Here is a 27,702-nt window from a genome sequence, read left to right as displayed (position 1 = left end):
TGCCGTGCCAGGACACGGGCAATCGCTGCACGCTGGCCCAGGGCAGGGCTAAAATGGGGTTTTTTGGATTTTTTTTCCCGCTTTTCTTGGTCCCCTCACGAGCGCGGCCCTCCCGGCCGCCAGGCGGCGCCGTCGCGGCTGGGCGGGGCGGGGCGCGGTGACGTCACGGCCACGCCGGGTGGGCCGATGCGGCGGCGGCGGCGCCGGGAACAGCGGGAACGGCCCCGAGAACACCGGGAATAGCGGCACCGGGAACAGCGGGAACGGCACCATGGAGTACGTGAGCCCCGAGCAGCTCGCCGGCTTCAGCAAGTACAAGGTAGCGGCGCTGCGGGGGCCGCGCTCGGGGCCTGGCGCCGTGAGGGGAGCGCTGAGGGGCGGCCGGGCCTGCGAGGGGCGGCTGGGGGAGGTTGGTGCAGGGAGCGGGGGAGGCTCCAACAGCGCCTGGGAGCCGGGGTGGGATCTTCGGAGGGGCTGTAGGGAGAGCCCGAGTGTGGAGACGGGGTGTGGAGGGAGTCCCGGGGTTTGGGGTGTAGGGAGGGACCGCGGCGAAAGCCGAGATTTAAAGGGAGCGAGGGCGAACTGTAGGGCGGGCCGGGTTCTGGGAGGCTCTGCGGTGAGGTCTGGGGCTTTGGGGTTTGCGGGGTTTGGGGTCTGCAGTGAGATTGGAAACCCGGGTTTGGAGGGGGTGGGAGGCGCAGTGAGCCCCAGGGTTTGGTGGGTTTGCAGTGACACACAGAAGGATTTGGGGACGGGGCTTGGTGCTGCAGGGGGACCTGGAGTTTGGGGAGGGAGTTGCAGGGAAATCTGAGTTTTGGGGTGAGGCTCCAGTGAGACATTGCGGTTTCAGGGTAGGGGGAGCTCTGCAGTAAGAGCCCAGTTTGGGGGTGGTTGCAACGAAACACAGGATTTGGGGGGGGGGTGGCTGCAGTGAAACCCGCAGTTTGTGGGCTGGGGGCTGCAGGGAGAGCCGGGGTTTGTGGGCTGGGGGCTGCAGAGGGACCCGGGGTTTGTGGGTTGGGGGCTGCAGTGAAACCCGCAGTTTGTGGGCTGGGGGCTGCAGGGAGAGCCGGGGTTTGTGGGCTGGGGGCTGCAGGGAGAGCCGGGGTTTGTGGGTTGGGGGCTGCAGAGGGACCCGGGGTTTGTGGCAGAGGGATTGCAGGGAGTGAGAGCCGGGATTTGGGGTGCAGTGAGTGTGGTAAAGGTGGCACTGTGTGTGTGACATGGGACCCTCCTTGCTGGGATGATCAGGGTGTGACTGGCAGCTTCCTCTCCAGGGAGGCAGTGGTGACCTGTCCCCACACCCAGAGAGCTCTGGGGCTGTCCCCCCCCCCATGAAGGGACCACTGAGGGGGCTGTGGGTTATTTGGGAGCAGGGCTGGTCCAGGAATTGCCCCTGTGGAGCTGAGGAACGCTGTGCTCCTGCCCTGTGGCTGCTCCATGCAGTCACACCCATGGGACCCATGCTGTTCCCATCTCCTCGTGCCAAGCTGTGCCTTGTTCAAAGCACTGGGAACCTTGGAAGGAAGCACTGTAAGTGCCAAATGTCTCTGCTGTGGCATTTAAATCCCCAGGGGCTGATTTTGGGCCAAAGTGGATGACATCCTTGACACCAGGGAATGGTTATGTGGAGAGGAGGGCATTTTCCATATTTGCTTATCCCACACCAGCAGTGAAGTAAAATGGCTTCACCTCACCTTTGCTTTGCTCTTGTTGTGGGCTCACATTCCAGCCGTCCTTCCAGGGTGGCTTGTAGGGTGTCACTTAAGAGTGTGGGACAGTCAGGACAAGTCTGAGGCCTTCAGGGAGCAAAGCTCCTCCTGGTGAGGTGGAGAGAAATGGACTTGGGAGGACGTGTCAGGGTGCAGGAGATTCCCTGTGGAAGGCTGGCTGTGTGGGGATTCATCAGGAAAATTTCCACGTGTTTAGAAAGGCAGTGAACGACTGTGGGTTTGTGTGGGTGCTGGAGAAAGTTAATCCAAGCACTCAGCTGTGAGCCAGGCCTCCCAAAGCTCCTACAGAGACAATTCTTTTTGCTCCAAGAGGGAGACTGTTGGATGTTCAGCCTCTTTCCTGTCATGCTGGAGGGAGTGGTGGGCTTGCTGCTGTCCCTCTCAGCACCTTTGCAGGCACAAGAGGGTCTCCAACCCTTCTAGATCGTGTGACAGGAGCCAAAATTGCTTCCAGGTAATTTCCTGAAGATGCCTCTGACAGAAATGCTGCTGCAGTTAAATCTGGGAGCAGAACCCTGAAAGGCACCTGGGGTGAAGAGTCCCACACAGCACAAAAAGCATCAGCTGCTCCCTGTCCCAGTTGGGCACTGGTGGGGTGCTCCTGGCCTTGCTTTGGGGGCACAGGGCTGGAATGTGGGAGCAGGACTCTGATGGAGCTGTGGCCTGAGGACAGGAGGAGCTTTGCCCCACAGCCTGTGGTGTCACTGAGTCAATAGACACTGTGACAGGAATGGGTGGGTTCACTCCAGGAGCACCATCTGTGCTCCACTCCTGTCTCTGCCCTGCTGCCTTCTGTGCTTCCTCCATGTCTTCTTTCCTTGGGGAGCTTTGTTCTTGGCTATTTTAGCCTTGAGGAAAGTGGCTGATCCAGCACAAATCTCAGTACTGGGTCACGTATTCCTGCCTTGATTTAAGCATTGAGGCTTGGTGTGCTCTGCCCTTTGCAGCTTCCAAAGCTGGGTTATCTTGTCAGAATCACAGATGGGGTTGGGAGGGACCTAAAACCCCATCCAGTGTCACCTCCTGCCATTTGCACACCTTCCACTGTCCCAGGGTGCTCCAAGCCCTGTCCAGCCTGGACTGGAATTCTTCTAGGGATGTGGCAGCTCAGCTTCTGTGAGCACCCTGTGCCAGGGCCTGGCTGTGCCTGGCAGAAGCTCTCCAGCCACACACCATCGATTTAAAGAAGAGAAAGTGGATTTGGGGGATGTGGAGGAGGCAGCATATCCCAGGGAAGAGCCTGTTCTTGGAAAGGAGCTGGTGTCCCTGGAGCTGAGGAGCTTCATGCAGGATGATCCACAGCTTTTCCAGGCCTGGCTGGGTCACTCCTGCCATGGAGTCAGGAGTCCAGATGGTTTCAGTTTGCAGTGTGCAAATTCCTGCTGGCTGGGGGTGAGGCAGGAGTGTGCTCCTGCTGTCCCAGACTGCCAGGGACAGAAAGGGAACAGTGCTTGGGCTGCCCAGGAAGGGACACTGAGGAGTCCTGAGCCCGAGGGAGTGAGCAGCACAAGGTGCAGCACTGGCACAGAGGGTGTCAGGGTTTGATGGTGCCAGAGAAGATTTCCTGGGGGTGTTGGTGCCAGCAGCTGGACATGAGCACAGGTGGGCAAGAGGCCAGTGGCCTCTGGGCTGTGCCAGCTCTGGGGTGGCAGCAGGGCCAGGGCAGTGCCTGTCCCCTGTGCTGGCACTGCTGGGGCACCTCCAGTGCTGGGGCAGCTCTGGGCCCCTCCTGACAGGAGAGCCCTGGAGGGGCTGCAGCGTGTCCAGGGAAGGGAACGGAGCTGGGGAAGGGGCTGAGCCCCAGCAGAGGCTGAGGGAGCTGAAAAGGGGCTCAGCCTGGAGAAAAGGAGCCTCAGGGGCACCTTGTGGCTCTGCACAACTCCCTGCCAGGAGGGGACAGCCAGGGGGGGTCGGGCTGTGCTGCCAGGGAACAGGGACAGGACAAGGGAAATGGGCTCAGGCTGGGCCAGGGCAGGCTCAGCTTGGACAGCAGCAGGAATTTCTCCATGGAAAGGGTGCTCAGGCCTTGGCAGGGGCTGCCCAGGGAGCTTTGGGGTGCCCATCCCTGGGGCTGGATGTGGCACTCAGGGCTCTGGGCTGGGGACAAGGAGGAGATCAGGCACAGCTTGGACTCCATGGTCTGGGAGGGCTTTTCCAGCCTCAGTGATCCTGGGATTCTGTGCCTGGAACACTCCTGCAGCAGGGAATTCTCTGGCACTAGGAAATATCCCTCTGGAGCCAGGCTAAGCTAACCTGGGCAGGGAGGGACCAAATCCATGCTCTGCAGCTGATGTGTCCCAGCCCTGCCTGGCAGGGGCTGAGGCTCCCCCTGAGGCTGGACAAATGCCAGCTCTGTCTGCTGCAGCTCTTGTGACTTGTCACCCTGGGGCAGTGGTGGCTGCTCCTGGCAGGCTGGAGGTCCCCATATCCAAACGCCAGAGCTTGTTTGGAGTTCGTGGAGCAGGATTATTGTGTCCACATCCCATGGGAAAAGCAATCCAGGCACTCTGCTCTGGTTGGGTGTTGAATGTCCTCTGCCAAACCCCAGTGCTCTGTTACTGTCAGGGGTGGGATGTCCCCTGCCAAGAAAGCTGCAGCCAGGCACTGCTATTTCTGAGTGGAAACTTGCAGTTGGATGCCAGAGGTCAGGTTCTTAACTGTCTGCAGATGCTCTTGTGGCCATCTTCTGGGCAATCTGCTTGTGTGAATGTATGGGAGAGGGGGAAATGGGGCCCTTGGCAATGTTCAGAGGTGTCTTTTCTGCTTTGCTTCCTCTGCTGGAGAGGGACTGGGGACAAGGGATGGAGGGACAGGACACAGGGAATGGCTTCCCACTCGCAGAGGGCAGGGCTGGATGGGATTCTGGGCAGGAATGTTCCTTGGCAAGGTGGGCAAGATCCCCTGGATCCCTGGCAGTGCCCAAGGCCAGGCTGGTCATTGGGGCTGGGAGCACCTGGGACAGTGGGAGGTGTCCCTGCCATGGCAGATATAGCACTGGTTGAGCTTTCAGCTCCCCTCCCACCAAACCAGTCTGGGCTTTGATGATTCTAAGTGAGGACACAGCTCTGCAGCTTGACGTGTCCTTGGCAGTTGCAGCCAGCTCTGATGGTTTGTCCCTGTCTTTGCCTATTCCACTCACGTGCTCTGCCTTCTCTGTAGCCTTTTCTCACCCAGCCTTGTCTGAGCTGCTCATGATTCTGTGTTGTCCAGCTCTGTCCTGAGGGATCCTGTCCTCTACTGGTGTCTCTGGTGTGATGGCACCACTGATGTTAATTTCCACTATTCCTGGGGCTCTGATCTGTGTGTGGCTCTTTGATCCAGGTCCCACAGAAGAGCAGGGAAGGTGCTTGAGTGACACGTGTTGTTCAGGAGTCTCTGAGTGTTTGCTGCCCTGGTTCTCTCTGCAAGTACAAGGTTTTGTCATGATGCCACATGGGCCTCAGGCATTCCTGGGATCTTATCCTCAGGGATCTTGGGACAAATGCCAGTGAAGGAGGAGGTGGGAATGCCACTCCTTACCTGAGGCACAGGAGGAATGGAGAGGGAAGGTGGTGACATGTGTCGTGTTTGAGTCCAAAGGTGGACCAGGCTGGTGGCTCACCCCAGCAACTTCTGGAACCAGCGTGAGTTCAGCAAGAAGAAAACTCAAATGAGGCTTGGGAAGGACTTTCTGTAGCAAAGCTGCTGCTCCAAAAACCCTCAAACACTTCCATTCTGTGTCCTTGGTTCTGAGCAGGAGCTGGTGGTGGCTTTAAGGGGCCTAAAGGTGCTCTCTGAGATGCTGTTTATTAGAGCTGACACTCTGAGGAGGGAAAAGTAAAATACTGCATCCATTTGGATGGTGGGGATCCTGGCTGGTGGAACAGCAAATGGGCCTCTGATTCATGTAACTGGCAGGCCCCATCTGTAGAAAATCTTTCCCACATTTGATTATTTAAGTTCTTAAAGGGTTTCCTTACAGAAACACAACTCTATTCCTCATTTCCAGTGTTAGATGTAAAGGGAGAGCTCAGAGACCCAGGACAAGGATCAGGCTTCAGGGATTTCCATGTAGTGTGGAGAGCATTTTCCTTCTGGATGCTCTCTTCCCTTTTCTGCACCCTTCTTCCATCACTCCAGGTGGGAACCTTGGTTCCAGGTGGGAGCCCAGCTGCTGGTTCCATCTGTGCCCTGAAGAAGAAGGTGCTCTGCCCTCAACCAGAAATCCCATTGCCTCCAGACTGGGAGTGCCATGGGGAGCAGGGCTGCAGATGCTGGGAAGCAGATGGCTGGAAGCTGTTCCTGGCAGGATTCTCTAGGCTGCTCTGGAAACAGGAGCCCTGAAGAGATCTCTACAGGGTGTTCAGAAACACTGATGGCAGCTCACACTGATGGAACAACAACACTGGGAGCAAGGGAAGTGTTTTGCTGCTGGGCTGTGGCTGTAAGCTCAAGGCCACAGTGATTCATTAAAGGCCAGTGCCTCCCCCCAGCCTGCCAGCTCAGCTTCTCCTTAGCAGGAAGGGTGAGAAGGAGGGGAAGCCTTTGAGCCCAGCTCTGGAATCACTTAACTCCTTCCCCAAGGGCTCTTTTAATTATTCTGAGACAGCTGGGTGTGTGGCTGCCTTGCAGCTTCCCAAGGTGCTGCCTGGCACCTGCTGAGCACCTCCTAGACTCTGTGATTTCCAAGTTAGAGGCATTTTTTCCTTTTTTCTCCTCCTTTTCTGTGGTTAAATCATGGCTTTGAACCACTGCCCAGCTCAGCTTGTCCCTTGCAGCTCTCATGGTCTGAAAGGTGCTGTGGTTGGAGGAGGCAGCAGCAGTGCTTATGGATTAACTGGGAGCAACTCAGCTCACGAGCCTTGGCTGAGCTCTTCCCCTGTGCTAAGCAATGGCAGGAGGGGAAGGAAGGGATTTGTGCAGCTTTCTAGAGACACTTCTGACGTGCTGGAAGGTTTTGATGAGTGATGAGCTGATGCCACTCCCAGCACTTGCTCTGGCTGTGTTTACATCTCTTCGTCCAGAACAACCCTGAAATTCCTGCTGGAGTGCTGCTGGTTTCTGAGCAGTGGCCTTTGCTCTACAGGGTCTCAAAGGTATTGAACCATGTTTTGGAAGGGGGTTCCCAACTTCTCTTGTTTTAGCCACACAGTGGTGGTGATGAAGCTCATTGTGCAGCTTCAGGCCCCAGTGGGTCCTGCAGGGTTTCCAGAGGAGTTTCAGACCTCTGTGGGTTTTTGTGTGAGACAATGGCTGGCTCAGGGACAGGCAGCTTGTGGCTGTGTTGGCTGCCACACCTCCCCTGGGGACTTCCAGAGATGGAACAGCCACACTGCTCTGGGCACCCTCTGCCAGGGCCTGGCCATCCTCTCAAGGAACAATTCCTTCCCAAAGTCCCACCCAGCCCTGCCCCCTGGCACTGGGAGCCATTCCCTGGGTCCTGTCCCTCCCTGCCTTGTCCCCAGTCCCTCTGAGCTCTCCTGCAGCCCCTTCAGGCCCTGCCAGGGGCTCTGAGCTCTCCCTGGACCCTTCTCCTCTCCCCTGAGCCCCCCCAGCTCTCCCAGGCTGGCTCCAGAGCAGAGGGGCTCCAGCCCTGCAGCAGCTCTGCTGCCTCCTCTGGGCTCTGCAGCAGCTCCAGCTCCTTGTGCTGTTGGAATCCCCAGGGCTGGGGCAGCTCTGCAGGTGGGGCTCACCTGGGCACAGGGGCACAATCCCCCCTTTCCTGCTGCCCACACTGGGGGATCAGCCCAGAACTGGGGGATTTAAGGTCCTGTCCATCTTCCTGGACTCCTTGTCCTGTCCCACAGCAGGAACTCTCTGAGCTTTTCCCTTGTGCTGCAGGTGAGGCACACAACTCCTGCTGTACCCATCCTGTGCCATGCTGTTGTGCCTGCTGCACACATCCTGCATCCTCCTGAGCAGGAGGCTGCTGCTGAGGACATCAGCTAAAAGCAGGGGCCTTTCTCATGGATGTGAGCACAGTGGAGCAGCAGGAAGCTGCATTCCCAATCCCAGCTCTTCATTTGGGCCATGAGGTGCCCTGATGAGCAGCCACAGGCCTGTGGAGGGGAAGGAGTGGTTGAAGTGGTGACAGTGCTAAGCCTGCTGGTGCCTTTGGCTTTGTGGCTTTTGCATGTGTTGGAAAAGCTTCTGTCCTTGGCTGGGTCCCAGCTCATGCCTTGAGTGTTGCAAGGTGTGCAGAGCTATCACTTAAACAGAGTGTGGGCTGCTTGTCAGCCCATCTTGGGGCTCTTTAATTGCACTGAAAGTTTGCTGCAATGTTTATTGGTGTCTACTGAGTCTTGGCTACAGGGAATTCCACCAGAAGAGTTACTCATTGCTAATGAGCAGCAAGTATTTGGCTGTGCAGAGGGTTTGGAAGAGAACTGGGAGTGCATTGTGGAAATTCAAGGATCACTTCCCGTGGCTGGCTCCAAAAGTAGCCACATTACAAGGGTTTGTGTCAGTGACCTCCTTCACATCTTGCAGAAAGCTGCATGTCAAGTGTGGGGTTTTTCCTGTTAATTGTGAATTTCTTCTTTGTGGAGAGGCAGAAATGTGCTTTGGACAAAAAGGTTTTGTTTATGCTCTTCACAAAGGCTCTGATGAAACTTAGGGGTAGCATTGCTCCTCCTTCCCTGTAGTGCCTTGCTTTACCTGGAACCATCTCCTGATGTGTCTGGGTTTGTGGCTTCCTTGAAAGGAAAAGTTCAGTTTAATTTCTTTTCTCAGGGATTGTAAGAAATTATCTTTTCTTCTACTGACTTGTGCATTATCACAGAATCCCATTCTGGTTTGGATGGGGAGTGACTTAAAGATCTTTTAATTCCAGTCCTCTGCCAGGGGCAGGGACACCTTCCCGTGTCCCACAGTGATCCAAGCTCCATCCAGCCTGGTCTTGGGCACTTCCAGGGATCCAGGGACAGCCACAGCTGCTCTGGGCACCCTGTGCCAGCCCTGCCCACCCTCAAAGGGAATAATTCCTTCCTCCTATTTTTTGAAGCCCAAACCAGCTCTGGCAACACAATTCTCCTGGCAGTCCCAGTGTTACTGTAACAAGTTTCCTGTTCCTGCATTTTTGACTCTGCCTTTTCTCCTCCCCCAAATGAGTGCTCTCATCCCTCCCTCTGAATTGCCACTTCAGAGGTTCACTGCTGACTGCATCCCTGAAGGTTCATCATTCCCAGCCCTGTGCAGCTGATCACCCTGCACTCATGACCCACATTCATGGATGTTTGATACTCCCAAACAGAGAGAGCTCCTGGATGCAGCTGGAATTGCAGGCTGCTTCCCAAAGCCTGCCATCAGCATCAAGTGTTGCTCCACATGATGTGTCCCTGGTGAAATGACTTCAGTGGGATGGGGTCAGGACTTGGCACCAGGGCAGTGGGGAAAATCCCAGCTCTGTCCCACCCTGGGGTGATTCCAGTGCTGGGATAGAGCCACAGCCTGCTCAGTGTCCCATCTGGAGCTGCTCTGCTGCACTGGACTCCACCTTGGGAGGCTGGGCAGGCCCTGGCACAGGGTGCCCAGAGAAGCTGTGGCTGTTCCATCCCTGGAGTGTTCCAGGCCAGGTTGGACAGGGCTTGGAGTGAGCTGGGACAGTGGGAGGTGTCCCTGCCCATGGCAGGGGGTGGCACTGAATGAGCTTTGAGGTCTGGAAAGGGCTGTCTAGTCCTGGCTGCCCAGGGGAGTGGTGGAGTGCCCATCCCTGGAGGGATTTCAGAGCCCTGTGGATGTGGCACTTGAGGACATGGGACAGTGGTGGCCTTGGGAATGGCTGGACTCAATGTTTGGAGAGGACTTTTCCACCCTCAGTGATTCTGTGACTTTTTGCTGTGGTTTGGAGCATCATTCATTGCTGGATGTCTAAAACCAGCCCAGTGAAACCCAGATAGGAGGAGGGGACACACTGAAGCTGCAGCTGGGGCACACAGCCAGGACATCCACATCCTTCCTGCAGCTTCCTGGTGAGAACCAAACCCCTGGGCTCATGTGGTGGCTGCAGCTCTCCACTGCCAACATGCTCCCTTCTGGTGCCAGCTGAGAAATGACCTTGGAAAAGACAAACAGGGCTCCAGTTAATCAGTACCATTAAAGGGTGAGGTGACTCTTCACATGCTGGCCAAGGGTGGGCATAGGGCAAACGTGCCTTGTTTTTCCTGGCACAGCTCTGCTCACTTCCATTTGCTGGGATTGGCTGAGTTTTCTGCCTCCTGCCTTATCTTGAGCCAGAGAGGAGAAGGTTTTTAGCCTTGTGCCCTCTTTGTTGTTTAGGGAGATTTGTAGGGAACAGCCTCGTGGACCTGCTTGGGCTGCCCTGTGGAGTGCCCTGATCTGCCTGGAGCACCTGTGAGCATGATGGGATGTACAAACCCACCTTTGTTTGCTGTCCTCAGCACAGGTGCCAGCAGTGCTGTGTCCAGCTGGGTGTCACAGCCCAACACCAGACACTGGTGATGGTGTGAATCACACCAGGCACATGGTGGGATTCTTGGCATGTTCTCTGCAGGGCCAGGAGCTGCACCTGTGGGTCCCTCCTAACTCAGGATACTCCAGGCTTCTATGGTAGTGCTTAGTCTGCTGCAGGCTCTGTGTAACCTGATTGCTTCAAAGCAGAATTGTTTTTTTCCTGGACAGGAAGACCATTAGTAGAATCTGGGCTATAAATCTGTATTTTTTTCCTCTTTGGACACATAATTGGATCTCCCAGAGGCACCCTGGTTGCATGATTAATGCTGGGTTGAAGCCATACAAGCCATTTGTGTCTGTAAATCCCATAAAGACACCAGCCAGCTCGTCTGCAATGACACCACAGCCACTGGGCCTGTCCCCAGCTTTTGGGGTGCCTGTGACTCCCTGAAGCCATCCTGGCATGGCCAGGAGGCACCTCTGTAGTGACTGACAGTGGTAAGGTTGTTGCTGCTGGTTTTGCTCTTTCCCTAAGGAATTCTGACCTAAATCCCCAGGGAGCTGTCTGGGCTGGATTGGCTCCTCCCTGCAGCCCTGAGGAGAAGCTGTATCTGTGAACATGGAGCTATTTTATAGCAGGGCCCTTTACAAATGCCTGCCTGCTTTGGGAAGGAGACTCAGGTGTATGAAATTCCTTCTGGGCACTTCTGCTTTTCCTTTAACCTTCTTTCCCTGAAAAAAAAGGCAGAAATCCAGAGTCCAGGCTGATGGGAATCATTGATTGTGATAGAAGAATGACTTACAGAGGGATGTGAGACCAGTGTATGGAGATCCAAAATGCAGAAGATTACACTAATTTCCAGTGAGGATGAGGTGAGGGAATGATGAACTGTAGAAGTGAAGGGACAACTTCAGTAATGTTTGTAAGGAAGAACCTGACAAGGAAAAGCAGCTGGAGGAGGCTGGGCATGGCCAAGATACTCTTGGGATCTGTCCCTGAATATGCCTGGCAGCTCATTGATATTCTGGGAGCAGCTGTGTCCTGGCAGTCCAGAGTGCTGTCCCCAAGAGTGGCAGCCAACCTGGCACCAGAGCCAGCCCTGGGTCTGTCCCTGTGCCCCAGGGTGTCCCCAAAGTGGGCACAGCACAGAGAAGTGTCCTGGCTGGAGCCTGGCAAGAGCTGGGGGGCATAGGAAGGATCTAAAGCTGTGGGAGAGCATCCAGAGTGGCACAGACATGGGGAAAGGTCTGGAGGGGTCACATAAGGAGCAGCTAAGGGCACTTGGCTTGTTCAGCTGGAGAAGAAACTCCAGAGGAGGAGAGCTCATGGATGTCAGCAACTTCCTCCTGAGGGGCAGCTCTGATCTCTGCTCTCTGTGACAGGGACAGAACCCAAGGGAACCACCAGAGCTGTGTCAGGGAGGCTCAGGCTGGAGATCAGGGAAAGGTTCTTCCCCCTGGCACTGCCCAGGCTCCAGGAGAGTTTGGGCACCACTCCCAGGGATGATGCACAGGGTGGGATTGTTGGGCTATCTGTGCAGGTCCAGCAGTTGGACTCCATGATCCCTGTGGGTCCCATCCAACCCAGAATATTCCAGGATTCATTCCATGGTTGTATCAGCAAACCCCTGCAGAGCAGCTGCCCTTTCTCCAAGAAATGGCTCTTCCCAGGTCTTTGAGTTCTGCAAGCAAAGTGGGAACATGTGTGGCTGTGAAGAACATTATTGAATATTATCCCCAGTCCTTGCAGGGAGAGAGGAAAACTTCCCAAGCAATGAAACTTTCCTGAGATATCTTCCAAGCATGGCCATGGAGGCTCTGGAGCTCTTCCCTTGCCTCATCTCCAAACCTTGCATCTGTTCTCTTGTTCCAGGCTGTTTTAGGGATAATGAGATTAAATCAGTCTCTCCTCCTCTCCTGACTGGTGCTTCAAATCCTATTATCTTGTAAAGCATTTGGAATTCTGCCCCCCAAAATTGCATTAAGCTGAGATGGAAATTCCTTGTGGCTTAGAGTTGCCTCCATACAGCTTTGGGGTTTGTTGCTTCTTGCTCTGCAGCTCCTGTGGCTTTGCTGGTATGGGGACACAACCTCTCCCAGGGAGATGGACTGACTCTGCACAGGGTACAGAAATCCTTGCCAGGGATGGGATTCACCCAGGTGGGAGCAAATGCTGTGAGATGGGACCCCAGAGAGACCTGGTGCCCCTTCTTGGTCCTGCTGCTTGTTTTGGGAGGTGTTGCTTTGCCCTTTCCCACCACTTCTCTGCTTCCAGGGAAACATGGGCTATGCAGACAAGGAGAGGAACAGGTTGGAGCAATCTATGGGTGCAGTGACAGGGGTTGGTTCAAGACCTTGGGCTGAGGGGGAACATCTGGAGCTGCTCTTTGCTGAGGGGCTTCCTTTTGCCAGCCAAACCAAATTTGGTACCTGTTGGAATGTTCAGATGAGGACATGGAGCTGCTGCAGGGCTGGAGCCCCTCTGCTCTGGAGCCAGCCTGGGAGAGCTGGGGGGGCTCAGGGGAGAGGAGAAGGGTCCAGGGAGAGCTCAGAGCCCCTGGCAGGGCCTGAAGGGGCTGCAGGAGAGCTCAGAGGGACTGGGGACAAGGCAGGGAGGGACAGGACCCAGGGAATGGCTTCAAACTGGAAAAGGGGATTTGGATGGGACATTGGGAAGGAATTATTCCCTGGCAGGGTGGAGAGGGGAGCTGCCCTGGATCCCTGGCAGTGTCCAAGGCCAGGTTGGACATTGGGACTTGGAGCAGCCCTAGGACAGTGGAAGGTGTCCCTGCCCATAGCAGGAGGTGGCTCTGGAGTTTCTGGAAGGTTCCTTCCCACCCAGACCACTCTGGGTTTCTGTGGCTGGGGTTGGACTGGGGCAGATGCCTGTGCTGGAGCTGGAGGTGTTGTCCCAAGCAGGTGGGTGAGCAGCAGGTTCTGCCCAACCCAGCACTGAGCATATGTACCCAGGAGTTTGATAGCCTGTGGAATTGTTCATGGGATTCTTATCAAAGTTCCTGGGAGAAGAGGACTTTAGCCAGGGCAATCTGTGTTTGGAAGGGGCTGTGAGAGCAGATAACAGCTCACGCTGCTCTCGAGCCAAATGATGTCAAATTTTAACTTTCTCACTGGAAGTTGTTTCATACCTTCTCTAGATTTTTGATTTTTATTTCTATTTTTATTTCCCCCCACCACAAACACACCCTGAACACCTCAAATATTGTAAAAGTTAATGGGATGAGGGGTAAGAGCTCTCCCTCCCCATTCCCTGAGCTACCTCTGGTGAAATCTCAGCTCCTCAGTGGAGAGGGGCCCTCTGAGACCCATTGTGCTCAATGGGGTGAAATGGGGATGGAGACTGGGACCAGCAAGGGAGCAGAGGGGTCACACAGAGCAGGTGACACTGTTGGGGGGTGGGACCCAGAGCATTTCTCCTCATCCAGTTGGGGCAGAGCAGTTGGAAGCAGTTGAAAGCATCAGCATCTTACTCCTTGCCTGTGTCCACTCAGAGAGCTGGATTGGCATTTCCAAAGGGTGCAGGATTGGTGTGGGGGGGGTAACATCAGGACTCTGTGGGGGTTCCACACAGGATGGGGCTCAGAAGCTTCCAGATCTCTGGCTTTTTCTGTGAGTTGCTGGAGCCCTCCCTAACTGTTGGGTTTTGTTTCCCTTTCCCAGTACAGCGCCGTGGACAGCAACCCCCTGTCCCTGTATGTCATGCATCCCTTCTGGAATGCTGTTGTGAAGGTGAGTCCCTGTCCCCCACCCCAGCTCACCTCTGTAACACCATCAGCTGCTTCATTTGTGGTGCCACTAATGAGTGAGGGGCTGCCTACAGCCTGCTCCACATCCCTGAATGCCTGCATTCCAACCCCACTCTTCCTGCTGCCCCAGGATGTTCCTGGCAGTGTTGTCTAACACCCAGACTGTGCATGGAGCAGTCTGCTGCTGCTGCACTGCTCCTCAGTCCATGTTTTAATGAGTTCATCTGTTCTTTTGCTGCTTTCCCATAGATCTTCCCTACCTGGCTGGCCCCAAATTTGATAACGTTTTCTGGCTTCCTGCTGCTTGTCTTCAACTTCTTCCTCATGGCATACTTCGACCCTGACTTTTATGCTTCTGGTAAGGCTGCATGTTCCTGGTCAGGTGGGAAATCTGTCACCTCCTCTTCTGGGAATTCCAGTGCTTCTTGGTGAGGCCTCTGGGTTTGGGCCTTCCCAAAGTGACTGGGACAGAGGAGGGGATTGAACTTGCTGTTTTTTTTGACAAGGACTTGTCTGGGTGTGACAGCCAGGGAAAGGCAGGCAGCAGGCTGGAGGGGGAGGAGGAAGCAGCTGGAATCCTGGACTGGAATTGGCTCTGCCTGCAGAGCAAACAACTCAGTGCCCTTGTTTGAAAATCTATCAGGAAAATGTTAGGAAGTGCTGCTTCCCTGAAATCAGCAGGTAGAGCCTTGTTTTTTACATCCCAGCTCATTCCCCTCTTGGCAAAACTGCCACCACATCAGACTAACAAGGCCCAATCTGCTTTCTGAGCTTTACTATCACAGCTTTAAACTTTCTAACAGTCCCCATGTTCATCTGTCTGTGAATCCAGTGGTTCACTTGTGTCCCTTTGTGCATGGAGGAGTCCTAGGGAAAGGATTCATGCACTGTGATAATTCTCAGGAGCTTCTCTGTGTTTTTCTCTCACTTAGACCCTGCCAGGTCTGGTTTAGGTTGCTCAGGAGAGTTTGTGTAATTCTTCTAAACTAGACTCATCATCAAAACACAGTTACATGGCAAAAAATCCTGGTTTCTTGGGATTGCCTTTATTGGTAGTCAAGTCAAGGCTGTTGAAGGCTTGGGTGGCATCTGTTAGCCAGGATTTGGCTGGTCCATGAGCCATGAGAAGAAAAGCTGTCAGTAGCTCAAGGTGAAAACCCCCAGGACATCAGACATCCACAATTATGGAATCCCAGAATAGTTTGGGTTGAAGGAACATTAAAGCCCATCCAGTCTTACCCTCTGCCAGGAGCAGAGACACCTTCCACAGTCCCAGGGTGCTTCCAACCCCAAGATCCCACCCAGCCAGCCCTGCCCTCTGACAGTGGGAGCCATTCCCTGTGTTCTGTCCCTCCATCCCTTGTCCCCAGTCCCTCTCCAGCTCTCCTGGAGGCCCTTTAGGCCCTGCAAGGGGCTTTAAGAGCACCCTGGAGCCTTCTCTTCTCCAGGCTGGACATCCCCAACTCTCCCAGCCTCTCAAAAACTGGCTTTGGAAGGATGGAGAAGCTCATAACCCTTTCACATACACGTTTTGCATGTCCTGCTTGAAGAGAGAATTTCTCCTGGTGCTGGTGAATTTTGTGCCTTCCTTCCTCCTTGGATGGCTTTGCAGTGATGCCCTCCCTCCTCTTGCTGCTGGAAAGGCACCATCCTGCTGCCCTGAGGAAACAGGAGGTGGCATTTCACGGGATCATTGTTCCCCCAGGGAGATCCTGCTGCACAAGGATGATCTGTGCCTCTCCCTGCCCTTCTCAGTGCCCATTTGGGCTCCCTGATTGCAGCCAGCTCTGCTGGCTGCCTGCCTGAGCCATGCTGGAGGAGGTGGAGGTGCTGTTAGGGAAGAGCTGGGTTTCCATTGGCAGGATGGGACTGGAGACTGGGCGGGGAATGCTGGCATGTTCCTGCGGGGGCAGGGAGTTGCCACATCAAAGAGACTCCACTTGATGCTCTATGAGTGGCTGAGGAGTGTCCTCTGCACACACTTCCATGGCCTTTGGTGGCACTACAGAGCTGTCCCAGTTCTCAGATCCCGTGATTTTAGAGAGCTGGGAACAAAGGACAAATATGTCCTGGAAGGCAAAGTCCTCACTGACATGGCTGTTGTGGGGCAGCTCTGCCATCACATCCTGCAAAGCTCACATCCCAGATTCACTGGTTGTAGGAATAAAATCAAAACAAAATAAACCCTCTGCAAGCACCTGCTGAGCTGTCCTGACTTGGGTCTGTCTGATCCCTGCAGCTCCTGATCACCAGCATGTTCCAAGTGGCGTGTGGATTGTGGTGGGGATCCTCAACTTCATGGCCTACACGTTAGGTAAGAGTTTTCAGGGTCACCCCCTCATGCTGGGGTTGTAGTTTTTAGGGTCACCCCCTCTCTGAGCCCATGGGGAGTGTTGGATTCCATGCTCTTGCCAGGAGCAGTTTCTGGGAGCTTTACAATCCACATGCACATCCAATCTCCACATCTGCTTTGCAATGTGGAGACAAGGAAGTTGTCCCAGAGCATCTGATGGGAAGGGAGGATACTGGAACTGAATTTTAGATGAACTGTGAAACTCTGCTTTGGGTCTGCTTTAAATAATCAGAGAATCCCAGAATGGTTTGGGGTGGAAAGGACCTGCAAAATCCTCTAGTTCTACCCCCTGCTATGGGCAAGGACACCTCCCACTATCCCAGATTGCTCCAATCTCCATCCAGCCTGGCCTTGGGCACTGCCAGGGATCCAGGGGCAGCCACAGCTGCTCTGGGCACCCTGTTCCAGGGCCTGCCCACCCTCACAGCCAAGAATTTCTTCCCAATATCCCACCCAAATTTCCCCTTTCCCAGTGGGAAGCCATTCCCTATGTCCTGCCCCTCCAGACCCTCATCCCAATTCCCTCTCCAGCTGTCTTGGACCTTCTTTAGGCACAGGAAGATGATGCTTTAAGAAATAGAAAGGAAGCACAAGGAAATAAATACAACCTCATCAGACTGTTGCATTTTTCAGCCTCCCATGGAGCAGGGGGTAGGAAGCCCACTCCTTGATCGAGGACGGAGGTGGGGAAATCTGCCATTCCCTGGCCCGTCGCTTTGTGTGGAATGCCCAGGAAAGCTCCCATGTTTCTCCCCCTTTTCCCAGATGGTGTTGATGGGAAACAGGCACGCAGGACCAACTCCAGCACCCCCCTGGGAGAGCTCTTTGACCATGGCCTGGACAGCTGGGCCTGTGTGTACTTCGTGGTGACCGTGTACTCCACCTTCGGCCGGGGTTCCACCGGCGTCAGCGTCTTCGTCCTCTACCTCCTGCTCTGGGTGGTCTTGTTTTCCTTCATCCTCTCCCACTGGGAGAAGTATAACACAGGGATTCTCTTCCTGCCCTGGGGATATGACGTCAGCCAGGTGGTGAGTACATGCCCTGAGAAGCTGCTGAGGGGTGTAGTGTGGATCCAAAGCCTTGGCAATCATGGAGTCAGTCCATGGAGATGGACTCTGCATGACAAACAAGGTTTGAAGGATGGGCATTGCCTTGGCTCTCCTCTCCCTGGTTCTACTGGAGTTGTTGCTTTAAGTAGTTCCCTACATGGTACCAGTGTGGGTAAAACGAAGCCTGAAAGTTTGGGATATCTTTTGGCACTACCAGGATCTGGGTCAAAAATTCAGCAGAGGTAATTGGCTTGTTAATTGCTGTTCCTGGAGCAAAGATTTCCTGGGGAGTTGCCCCTCTAGACCATGGTCACTGAGCAGTGGGTTTTGAGAGTGATGGGGATGAATCCCTTAAGGAATTCCCTGCAGGAAGCTCTTCCTGAAGGGAGCTGGGACCTGGGGATGAGGCAGCTCACCTGGATTTGCTGGAAGTGCCTTCCTCCAGCCCAGGTTGCTTCAAGCTTTGTCCAGCCTGGCCTCAGACACTTCCAGGGACAGGGGAGCCACAGCTTCTCTGGGCAACCCCCTCATTGTACAAAAGCTTCTTCCTTAGAACTCATTATCTTATGTCCATTTATTTATCCTCTGGCTTGTCAGATGCTGGGTGGGAAGTGGAACAAGTTGGAAGGAGAGTTCAATTAATGCAGCTGCATTAATTGGAATAATCATCTCTCCTACTAAAAGGACACCAGAGCTGGTCCCTGACTGTACTCTGATCCTTTCTCCCAAAATGTTGCTTAACCCAGGTCTTTGAGCTGCCTGCTGGAGAAAGGCAGGGGTGGAGGGCAGAGCAGCGTGTTCCACCCAGCTTCAGGGGACTATTAAAGCTGAAATAGCCCTGGTGAGCTTCTCCCTGTAATCCAGCAGCAGATGGATAAGGAAGAGTCCCTGAGTGACCCCTCCAGGGTCACTGCAGCTTGTGTAAAACCTGTGCTTTGGTCACCTCGAGAGTTCAAGGCTGTGCCAGGGCAGCTCCTGCAGCTCCTGCTCATATCTCATGGAATTTCATGGATTCTCATGGAATCATTGAGGTTGGAAAAACCCTCTGCGGCCATCCAGTCCAGCCATGTCCTCAGCACTGCCAAGGCCACCACTGTCCCCAAGTGCCACTTCCATGTGGTTTTTATATTCCTCCAAGGATGTGACTTCACCACCTCCTTGGACAGCCCTTTCCATGGAGAAATTCCTGCTGCTGTCCAAGCTGAGCCTGCCCTGGCCCAGCCTGAGCCCATTTCCCTTGTCCTGTCCCTGTTCCCTGGCAGCACAGCCCGACCCCCCCTGGCTGTCCCCTCCTGGCAGGGAGTTGTGCAGAGCCACAAGGTGCCCCTGAGGCTCCTTTTCTCCAGGCTGAGCCCCTTTCCAGCTCCCTCAGCCTCTGCTGGGGCTCAGCCCCTTCCCCAGCTCCGTTCCCTTCCCTGGACACGCTGCAGCCCCTCCAGGGCTCTCCTGTCAGGAGGGGCCCAGAGCTGCCCCAGCACTGGAGGTGCCCCAGCAGTGCCAGCACAGGGCACAGGCACCTCCCAATCCAAGTCACTCACACTTCCTACACCTGGTAACGTGGGGTATTTGTGGATTTGTTTTATTTTTCTCCTTTCCTGCTGGTGGGTAGGACTGAACAAGTCATAGCTTAGAGCTGCCTTTCCCTGGAGCTGTGTGGCACACACACAGTGCTGCCAACCAGGTGCTGCCAGCCTTGCCCTTCACATTTCTCACCCCTGCTTGTCCTGTGCTTTCTTTCAGACCATTTCAATTGTCTACATAGTGACAGCCTTTGTGGGAGTTGAGGCCTGGTATGCACCTTTCCTGTTTAATTTCTTATATAGAGACCTATTCACTGCAATGATTATTGGTAAGAAACTCCATGTTGAAGCCTGTCTTTTAAACTACACCTTTTTCCCAAACCCCTTGCTAATGACCTGCTAACACTGCTCTGTTTGCTGCCCCGGGCTGTTGTTGAAATGACTAATTGAGGGTGTTCTCACAGCCTGTCCTTTCCCAGCATTTCAAAACAAGGTTGTCTCCTGCAGAGTTATTCTGGAGAACTGTGCTGAGTTCACTCCTGAGCAGCTTAGTTTGTCTTCAGTGAGAGCCTGGGAATAAAACCAGTGTGATAAACTCAGAATTTCCAGGGGATAATGCCCACAGTGTGCAGGGGGTGGTGGAACCTGGCTCTCAGTGGAGCTTCCCCAGCCTTGGGCTGCTTTAGGGGGGTCAGGACACTTTTGTTTTGCTGCTCTGGGGCTCCCTCTCACCCCAGAACCCAAACACTGTGTGGGAGGGAGGTTGCAGCCACAGAGGTGGGTGGGAGCTCTGCTGTTTGCAGATCCTGCCCTCCATCCACCCACCTGAACATTACATCATCATCATCATCATCATAATAAAATTGAAATAAAGGTCCAGCCTTGCTCTCCTATGGTCAGTCAAAATAACTGCAAAATGTAGAGCTAAGCTGATGTTGCTCAATTCCATTAACTCACAAGTTCTGCTCAGTTTATTTTCTGTGTCCCTTCAGGTGTTCTTTGTAATTGCTTAATTTTGAGTTAATTGGTGTGTTAAATGTACTTCTTGCACTTTTATCTGGTGGATGTTGCCAGCTTTCCTTTGACAGCTGTGTGCCTTGACATGAATAATGGATGTGCTTTTCCTAAATGAGAAACTGAGCCCAATTCCCACACTGGGGAGAGGAGCTGGGTTATTAAAGCAGGAATATTTCCAGCTCTGCTCACACACCTTCTGCTGGATAAACAGGGAAGGAGTTGTGCTGGAACATCATGGGTGCTGTTGATGGTTCTGATTGAGGTCAGGATTTTTCAGTTATTTGGGTGTTTTGTATCATTTTATCCAGTTAAATGTCAACTTCTTGGCAGTGTGGCCACTGGAAATGTTTGCACACAACCAGAGAAACAGCAAATGGCCTTTGTTGTGAAAATTCTTGTCCCCAGCCATGTCATTTGAGGAGTGTGCACTCATGTCTCATTAGAGTTGTGTTATAATTAAGCTTTGTCACTGTTGAAAGCACCAAACTGAGCTCCTTAATGCAGCCCTTTCAAATGGAAATGTCTTCAACTTACAGCAGACTTAAACCTTTAATTACAGCTCTTGGGCCAGACTTGGGAGCAGCTACTTCCAAATGTGCTGAGCTATTCCTGGGGCACCCTTGGAGCTATTTTTGGTGCAGGGAACTTGATTTAGAGCCCAGCCAGAGCCTCCTGATTGGGGATGCATGGGTTGTCCCCTCTGCCCAGGGGCACTAACACAGCACTTTTCTCTTCCAGTCTGTGCCCTCACTGTGACCCTGCCCATGAGCCTGTACAACTTCTACAAGTGAGTTTGTAGAATCCCAGGAGGATTTGGGTGGGAAGGGACCTGAAAGTTCATCCAGTGCCACCCCTGCCATGGGGACACCTCCCCCTGTCCCAGCTGCTCCCAATGTCCAGCCTGGCCTTGGGCACTGCCAGGGATCCAGGGGCAGCCACAGCTGCTCTGGGCACCCTGTGCCAGCCCTGCCCACCCTGCCAGGGAACAATTCCTGCCCAAATCCCACCCAGCCCTGCCCCCTGGCACTGGGAGCCATTCCCTGGGTCCTGTCCCTCCCTGCCTTGTCCCCAGTCCCTCTGAGCTCTCCTGGAGCTCCTTCAGGTTCTTACTGCAGGCAGCACCAGAGATTTCTCAGTGATTCCATGTATTTTCATTTCTTTGTTTCAGGGCCTATAAAAATAACACCTTGAAGCACCACTCTGTGTATGAAATCCTGCTGCCCCTCGTGTCCCCAGTGTTGCTGTTCCTGCTCTGCACCACCTGGATCTTCCTGTCCCCCACTGACATCCTGGAGGTCCAGCCCAGGCTCTTCTATTTCATGGTTGGAACAGCCTTTGCCAACATCTCTGTAAGAGCTTCTGCTTTATGCTTGAAAACCTGGAGAATAGGTTACATTGAGTTTTCACATGTGCTGTCAGCAGCAAAGTGCTGATGGGAAAGGAGTTCCTGCCTCCTTTTGGGGATAAATTTAAAATGGGAGGACTAAATTTTTTGTCAAAATTTCATTTAGCTGCATAGTGGTAGAATAATGGACCATTGAGTCCAACTGGCCCCCAGCACTGTCAAGGTAACCCTGGGTGCCACATCCAGAGGGTTTTAAAATGTATCCAGGGATGGGACTCCACCACTGCCCTGGGCCTTTTCCAATGTTTAACAACCTTTCCATGGAGAAATTCCTGCTGCTTTCCAAGCTGAGCCTGCCCTGGCCCAGCCTGAGCCCATTTCCCTTGTCCTGTCCCTGTTCCCTGGCAGCACAGCCCGACCCCCCCTGGCTGTCCCCTCCTGGCAGGGAGTTGTGCAGAGCCACAAGGTGCCCCTGAGGCTCCTTTTCTCCAGGCTGAGCCCCTTTCCAGCTCCCTCAGCCTCTGCTGGGGCTCAGCCCCTTCCCCAGCTCCGTTCCCTTCCCTGGACACGCTGCAGCCCCTCCAGGGCTCTCCTGTCAGGAGGGGCCCAGAGCTGCCCCAGCACTGGAGGTGCCCCAGCAGTGCCAGCACAGAGGACAGTGTGACAGATCACACCAGTGACCATCCCCTCTACTCTGGGGACAATCAGCTGTGGTTCCCAGAGCCCACAGCAGGCTCAGGCTGCTTCCCTGTCCCCTCAGTGCCAGCTGATTGTGTGCCAGATGAGCAGCACACGGTGCCAGCCCCTCAACTGGATGCTGCTCCCCATCGCGGCCGTGCTGCTGCTGGTGCTGTCTGGGCTGGCTCCTGGCAGTGAAACGCTCCTGCTGTACCTGCTGACTGCCTTCCTCACCCTGGCACACATCCACTATGGAGTGGTCGTGGTAGGTGGCACCTCCTGGGCTGGGCTGTGGCTGGGAGTGCTGCTGGCTGGGGTAGGGAATGGTTCTGGGAGCCTGTGGAGTTTGGGCTGGATTCCTTGTGAGAGGATTGGGAAGGTTGCACGGGGTTGAAAGGGACGTGTGTCAGAGTTGGAAACCAAGCAGAAAATCCTGGAATAGTTTGGGTTGGGAGGGACTTGAAAGCTCATCCATGCCAATGCCATGGGGACACCTCCCACTGTCCCAGGTGCTCCAGCCCCAGTGTCCAGCCTGGCCTTGGGCACTGCCAGGGATCCAGGGGCAGCCGCAGCTGCTCTGGGCACCCTGTGCCAGCCCTGCCCACCCTGCCAGGGAACAATTCCTGCCCAGGATCCCACCCAGCCCTGCCCCCTGGCACTGGGAGCCATTCCCTGAGTCCTTTCCCTCCCTGCCTTGTCTCCTGGAGCCCCTTTAGGCCCTGAATCTCCCACTGAGGTCTCCAAGTGCTGGGAGAACTAGGCTGGAGTGGGGAACATTTTCCTGCTGGGGAAAGTGGGAGCAGAGCAGCTCCAGGGCCTCCCCTGCTGCAAGAGCTGTGCACAGATCAGAGATTGGTTTCCTGCTCGTGCTCTGCCTGTCTCCCTGAGTTTTGCTTAACCTGGAGCAGCCCAGTGTCCTGCTGGGAATGCCCTGGGAAACTGCTGAGGAAGGGGAGGATAAGGGACCACAGGTCCCACCTGAAGTGGGGCCACCCTCCTTGGGAAGCCCCTTCCCCTGGGAGCCCCAGTTCTACCCCAGAGCCTGTGGAGTCGAGTCCCAGCTGTAATTACAGCCCAGGAGTAATAGCCAGGTTGTCTTGTCTTTCCAATTAGCTAATGAGGCTTCTGTGCAAGACGGATTTGAATTACTAAGAAGCTTAAATAAATTTGGTCTTGGAATCACAGCTGGAGATGGGGCTGAGCGGGTGGTGTAATCCTCCCAGGAGATTCCCAGTGCTCTGCTCCTCTCTGCTCCCTCTTTCCCTCCCTCTGGCTTTCCAAGGGCCCATCTGTGCCAGCTCCTCTTCCAGGATGAAAGTCACTTTGAGCTGAAGAGCCTTTAAAGGCTTTGGGATTGGGCCATAATCCCAAACTGTTCTGAATATGGGAAGAATGATTAGGAATAAAGTCTCTGTCCTGACTGTATCAAGCTCAGCCTCCTTTTGCAGGCAGTAAATTATCAACCTCCCACTTTGAATGGATTCAGGAATATTTTATACAGATCTCTGCTATGACCAATTTAATTTAAATAGAATAATAAAGGAGAAGGGTAAAATCCTGCAGGCCTGGGCTCAGCATTCTGCAGAGGGGAAGAATGGAGGGTGAGCCTGCTCTCAGAGAGAGCAGGCTGTTGTTTGGGAAGGTTGGGAAAGCAGCAGGGCTGCTGCCTGTGGAGCCTTTGCCTGGGGACAGGGACAGGGACACGGGTTGGGGTGGCGTGAGGAGAGTGAGTGGCAGGGGCTTGGTGGGAACAGGGAGCAGGTTTGGGGCTCTGCCTGCTCTGCTCTCCATGTCTGGGATCTGGGATAACCTCTTGGGATCCAGGGTGACCTCTTGGGATCCAGGGTGACCTCTTGGGATCCAGGGTAACCCACTCCCATGTCTGCCTCACCCCCAGGTGAGCCAGCTGAGCAGGCACTTCAACATCCGACCCTTCTCCCTACGGAAACCCACTCCGGACTGACTGGGAGCAGAGGAGGAGAAAATCGGCCTGCGGGCTGCAGAAGGACTGTAAATACCTGCTGCAAATACCTGTAAATACTTCAGCCATCACCACAGATCAAATATCCTCTGGACAGGGCCAAGGACACGCGGGATCCCCTGCAGCCAGGGCGGGGCTGGGCCGGGGCGGCTCCTGCTGCTCTTCCATCCCTGCAAGCTTCGGGTTTAGGGTGGAGCCGGAGGAGGAGGAGCCTTTCAGGTCGCTGTTACTGTATCTTAGACCAGCTGAATGTTCCCAGAGAAGCCTCTGACTCCGGCCCTTGCTCAGGGAAAGCTGCTTGGGGATGCAAATGCTTTACCTGAGCAAAGCACCTTGGCCTGACACCAAAACCAACACAGCTGATTGCTGCAAGGGCAGGGGGACATCCTGGGGTGGTTCCTGGCTGTCCCCAGTCCTGCTGTCTGGACAGCCCCTGAGCTGGGCTGGTACTTTGGGAGCAGATGGTGACAGTTCTCCCACATTCTGTCCTGCCTTCCTGCTTTTGGGCAAATACTCACTAGCACCTTTGTTGTCCTTTTTTTAATTTTTTTAATTTTTTTTTTTTTTTCCCCTAAAGGCGGGGAAAAAAATGCAAGACACTCAAAGCTTGTAGTTCAGTCCTAATTGGGGGGGCTTGGAAAATCAGGGCTCAATTTCCTGAAGTAATGGGAATGTGGCTTCTGCACATTGTGTGGTACCTGGGGCCACATCTCAACATGTTCCTGTGTGTCCATGTGTGTTCCCAGTATGGGAATGGGGTCTAGGCTATGGCTGAGACTACAGAGCCAAGCTCTTCCCATTCCTACCAGCATGGATTTGCTGTTGTGGCTCCATGGGTCCCTTTCTGCTGCCTGAGCCCCTTTTCTACAGCCAGGAACAGCCTGGCCCTTCCCAACTGCAATTGCACTGCTGGGAGAAGCACCTGAAGCCCTGTGTTGGTCCTGTGTGCACCTTCAGGATGCTCCCAGGAGTGGGAACATTTCCACATCTCCCTCTCTTTGTCCCCAGCACCCGCGTGTCTCATCTCTTTGTTTACTGTCCACTTGTCAGAGATGTGTTTGCGTTGATTTGGTTTTTTAATTTGTTTTTCTAATTTGAGTTCGAGTGGGGTGGTGAAGACTGAATGCTGATTTTCTTTCCTGTTGGCTTGATTCAATGAAGATCTGTGCTTGAATGAAGAGTGTAGCTTAAAGCCAGGCTCTGGAAAGGCTGCATCCGGAAGTGAACAAGCACAGCTGATTATGCAGGTGGAACTACCATGGGAACAAAGTCCTCCAGACACTGATTTTGTTGTGCAACGTGGAGCTTCACAAGCTGGTCAGAGCAATCTCCTGCTCTGGGAAACCTTTGATGTGGAACTGATATTGAATGCTTTTTTCTTTTGGAAATCAGAATCACTGTCACGCCGATGAGGAGACTGGAAACCCCTGAGGTCGAGCTCGTGAGTTCAGGGGTTGCTTGATCAGCCCCTGGGCAGCTCATGGGCAGCCCCTGGTCATGGTACAGCCTGTGAGGAGCAAACTGGGCCCTTGCCAGGGCTGCCATCCATCGTGGGAGGCTCCAGTTCTCCATGTGCTCACGTGTCCCTGGGGCTGGGAGAGGGGAAGGATGGTTTTCAGAATTTATTTAATAAAGTAGCTTCCTCCAATCCATTTTACTGATGTTGTACAGAAAAAAAAAAAAAAACCAAACAAAAAACCTCCATGGACAAATGACTTCAGCTGCACCTGAGTTTTTGACTCCTGCTATTTCGTGAAATAGAATTATGGAGATAAATTTAAGTTCTGCTCGCACAGGAATCAGAGGGAATCTTCAACTGGGACACAGCTTCCTGTGGGACTTGGTCAGATAGCAGAGCTGGGCTGGTAACACTGAACAATGTGGATGTTGGATGATTTTCTGTCTAGTTTTGTGTTTCCCCAATCAGGGAAGAACTGAGCTGTTCCCTCAGGCTTCCAGCTGAACTCTGGGCTCCCAAACTTGGCACTTCCCATGGGCATTGCTGGCCCCTGAGGATTGGGATGCTGCTGAGACTGGGAGGAATTGTCTTGACTTGGTGTGTGGGAAAAAACATCCCTCTCCAAAACTGGAACTGCTTCCTCTGTACAGGCTTTATTTTGGGGGAGTTCTGACTCTTTGGTGCCTTAAATTTATTGCACCTTGAAAGTAGAAAAAAATTATCCTTAAATCAGCACTGGGTTTTGGGCTGGCTTGTATTTGGTGGGACAGAGATGGAGCACAGCCCACCCCAGGCTCAGGCAGCTGCTGGGGAGGGGGCTTCTCCTTGGGCTCTTAAAAATTCAGTGATTTCTGCTCCTGGATTCTGAGGGTGATAGAAACAGAGACCAAACCCTGTGTGGCAGCTGAGAAAAAACCCTTAAATTGTCCACCATGGATTTAGGTTGTAAGAGTTAAAGTGTTGCTGGGCCACAGCCCCTGAGATGATGCTCTGTGCTGGTGGTCACTGGCTGGGCTCTGTCCTTCCCATGGGATGTGCTCCTGGGGATGGAGAGGGCAGGTCCTGGCTCCTCAACTCCTGCCTGGTGCCTAAGAGCTGATCTGTGTTGTCTCTTCTTCCAGAGATAGTGTTAAATCCAAACCTGGGACCCTTCCAGGGATCCAGGGGCAGCCACAGCTGCTCTGGGCACCCTGCTCACCCTGCCAGAGAACAATTCCTTCCCAATATCCCATCCATCTCTGCTCTTTGGCAGTGGGAACCCATTCCCTGTGTCCTGTCCTTCCAGGCTCCCTCCAGCTCTCCTGGAGCCCCTGGTTAGTCACAGTGGAGTTTGGCAGCTGCATTTCCTCATAACCATCATCACCTGCCCCAAGGCTTTTCCAGACCTGGGAGCAGCTTCCCACTGGAAGTGGGAGCTCCTGAGGCTCTGGGAACATTTTTAAGCTCCTTAAATAGAGTTGGCCTAGTGTCACCTCCTGGCCCATCGAGGATCTGCAGCTGGGACTCAGAGCTGCTTTGATCTCCAGTGAGACCCCTGAGCTCTTGTCCTCCCAGAGCATCCATGCCTACTTCAGATAGAGCTGGAAAGTCCCTAGGGGAGGCATGCTTTCAGAAACCAGCCTTGGCTCCTGATTTTGCCCATCTCTACCTCTGAACTGTGTCAAAGCAGTGGCTGAGGAGACACAGAGGCTGCTCTTGGTGGGACAAGGACAGGACAGAGGAAATGGGCTCAGGATGGATATTGGAACAATTCCTGCCTGGAAAGGGCTGTCCATCCCTGGCACAGCTGCCCAGGGCAGGGGTGGAGTGCCCATCCCTGGAGGGATTTCAAAGCTCTGTAGATGTGGCACTTGAGGACATGGGGCAGTGGTGGCCTTGGCAGTGCTGGGGGTGGTTTCACTTGATAGGCTCAGAGGCTTTTCCAACCCCAATGGTTCCATGGTGACAATGGGAACTGTGCTGACCTCTTTGCTTGTGTAAAAGACCCTCTGGCCCATCCAGGTGTTCTCAGACCTGGCTGGAGAAGGTCTCCAGGGAAGTGGCTGGGCCATCCCTGCCCCAGGAGCAGAAATTCTCGGGGTGATTCGTCCAGCCCACAGCACCTCCAGAGCCTGTTTGGTCAGAGCTGCTTGGAGACCTCAAAATCTGCCCCCATCCCTCCCTGCCAGCAGGGACAGGACTCTGGTCCTGTCCCTTGGGCTGAAGGGGACACTGATGCTGGCAGTGGCCCACATGGAAGTGCTGTGGTCCCATGGCCCCGATGGCTTTCCCAGAGTCCAGAGTCTGGGGGTTCAGGTACTGCAGTGGGTGTGAATTCCAGTCTGTTCAATGCTACTGCTGAAATATTTATTGTGTTTAAGCCAAACAGAAAACAAATAAAGTTCAGAAAATAATAAAATTTTCCACACCTTT

At 54.0% G+C, this 27,702-nt stretch overlaps 1 protein-coding gene across 1 annotated transcript; it reads left to right on the top strand.

Moving 5' to 3' along the window:
- Positions 1-151: 151 nt before the first annotated feature.
- On the top strand, positions 152-27,702 carry SELENOI (selenoprotein I). Its single transcript, XM_079298329.1, has 10 exons — positions 152-319; positions 13,803-13,871; positions 14,138-14,246; positions 16,128-16,202; positions 17,007-17,269; positions 19,031-19,139; positions 20,566-20,614; positions 20,996-21,176; positions 21,933-22,115; positions 23,748-27,702. Exons 1-10 carry the CDS (start codon positions 272-274, stop codon positions 23,862-23,864), a joined length of 1,203 nt encoding a protein of 400 aa, XP_079154455.1. The 5' UTR covers positions 152-271; the 3' UTR covers positions 23,865-27,702.

The sequence above is a fragment of the Erithacus rubecula genome, assembly GCF_903797595.1.
Source record: "Erithacus rubecula genome assembly, chromosome: 2".
Taxonomy (NCBI): domain Eukaryota; kingdom Metazoa; phylum Chordata; class Aves; order Passeriformes; family Muscicapidae; genus Erithacus; species Erithacus rubecula.
Note: the sequence above shows the minus strand (reverse complement) of the source record. Positions and strands in the feature narration are given on the sequence as shown.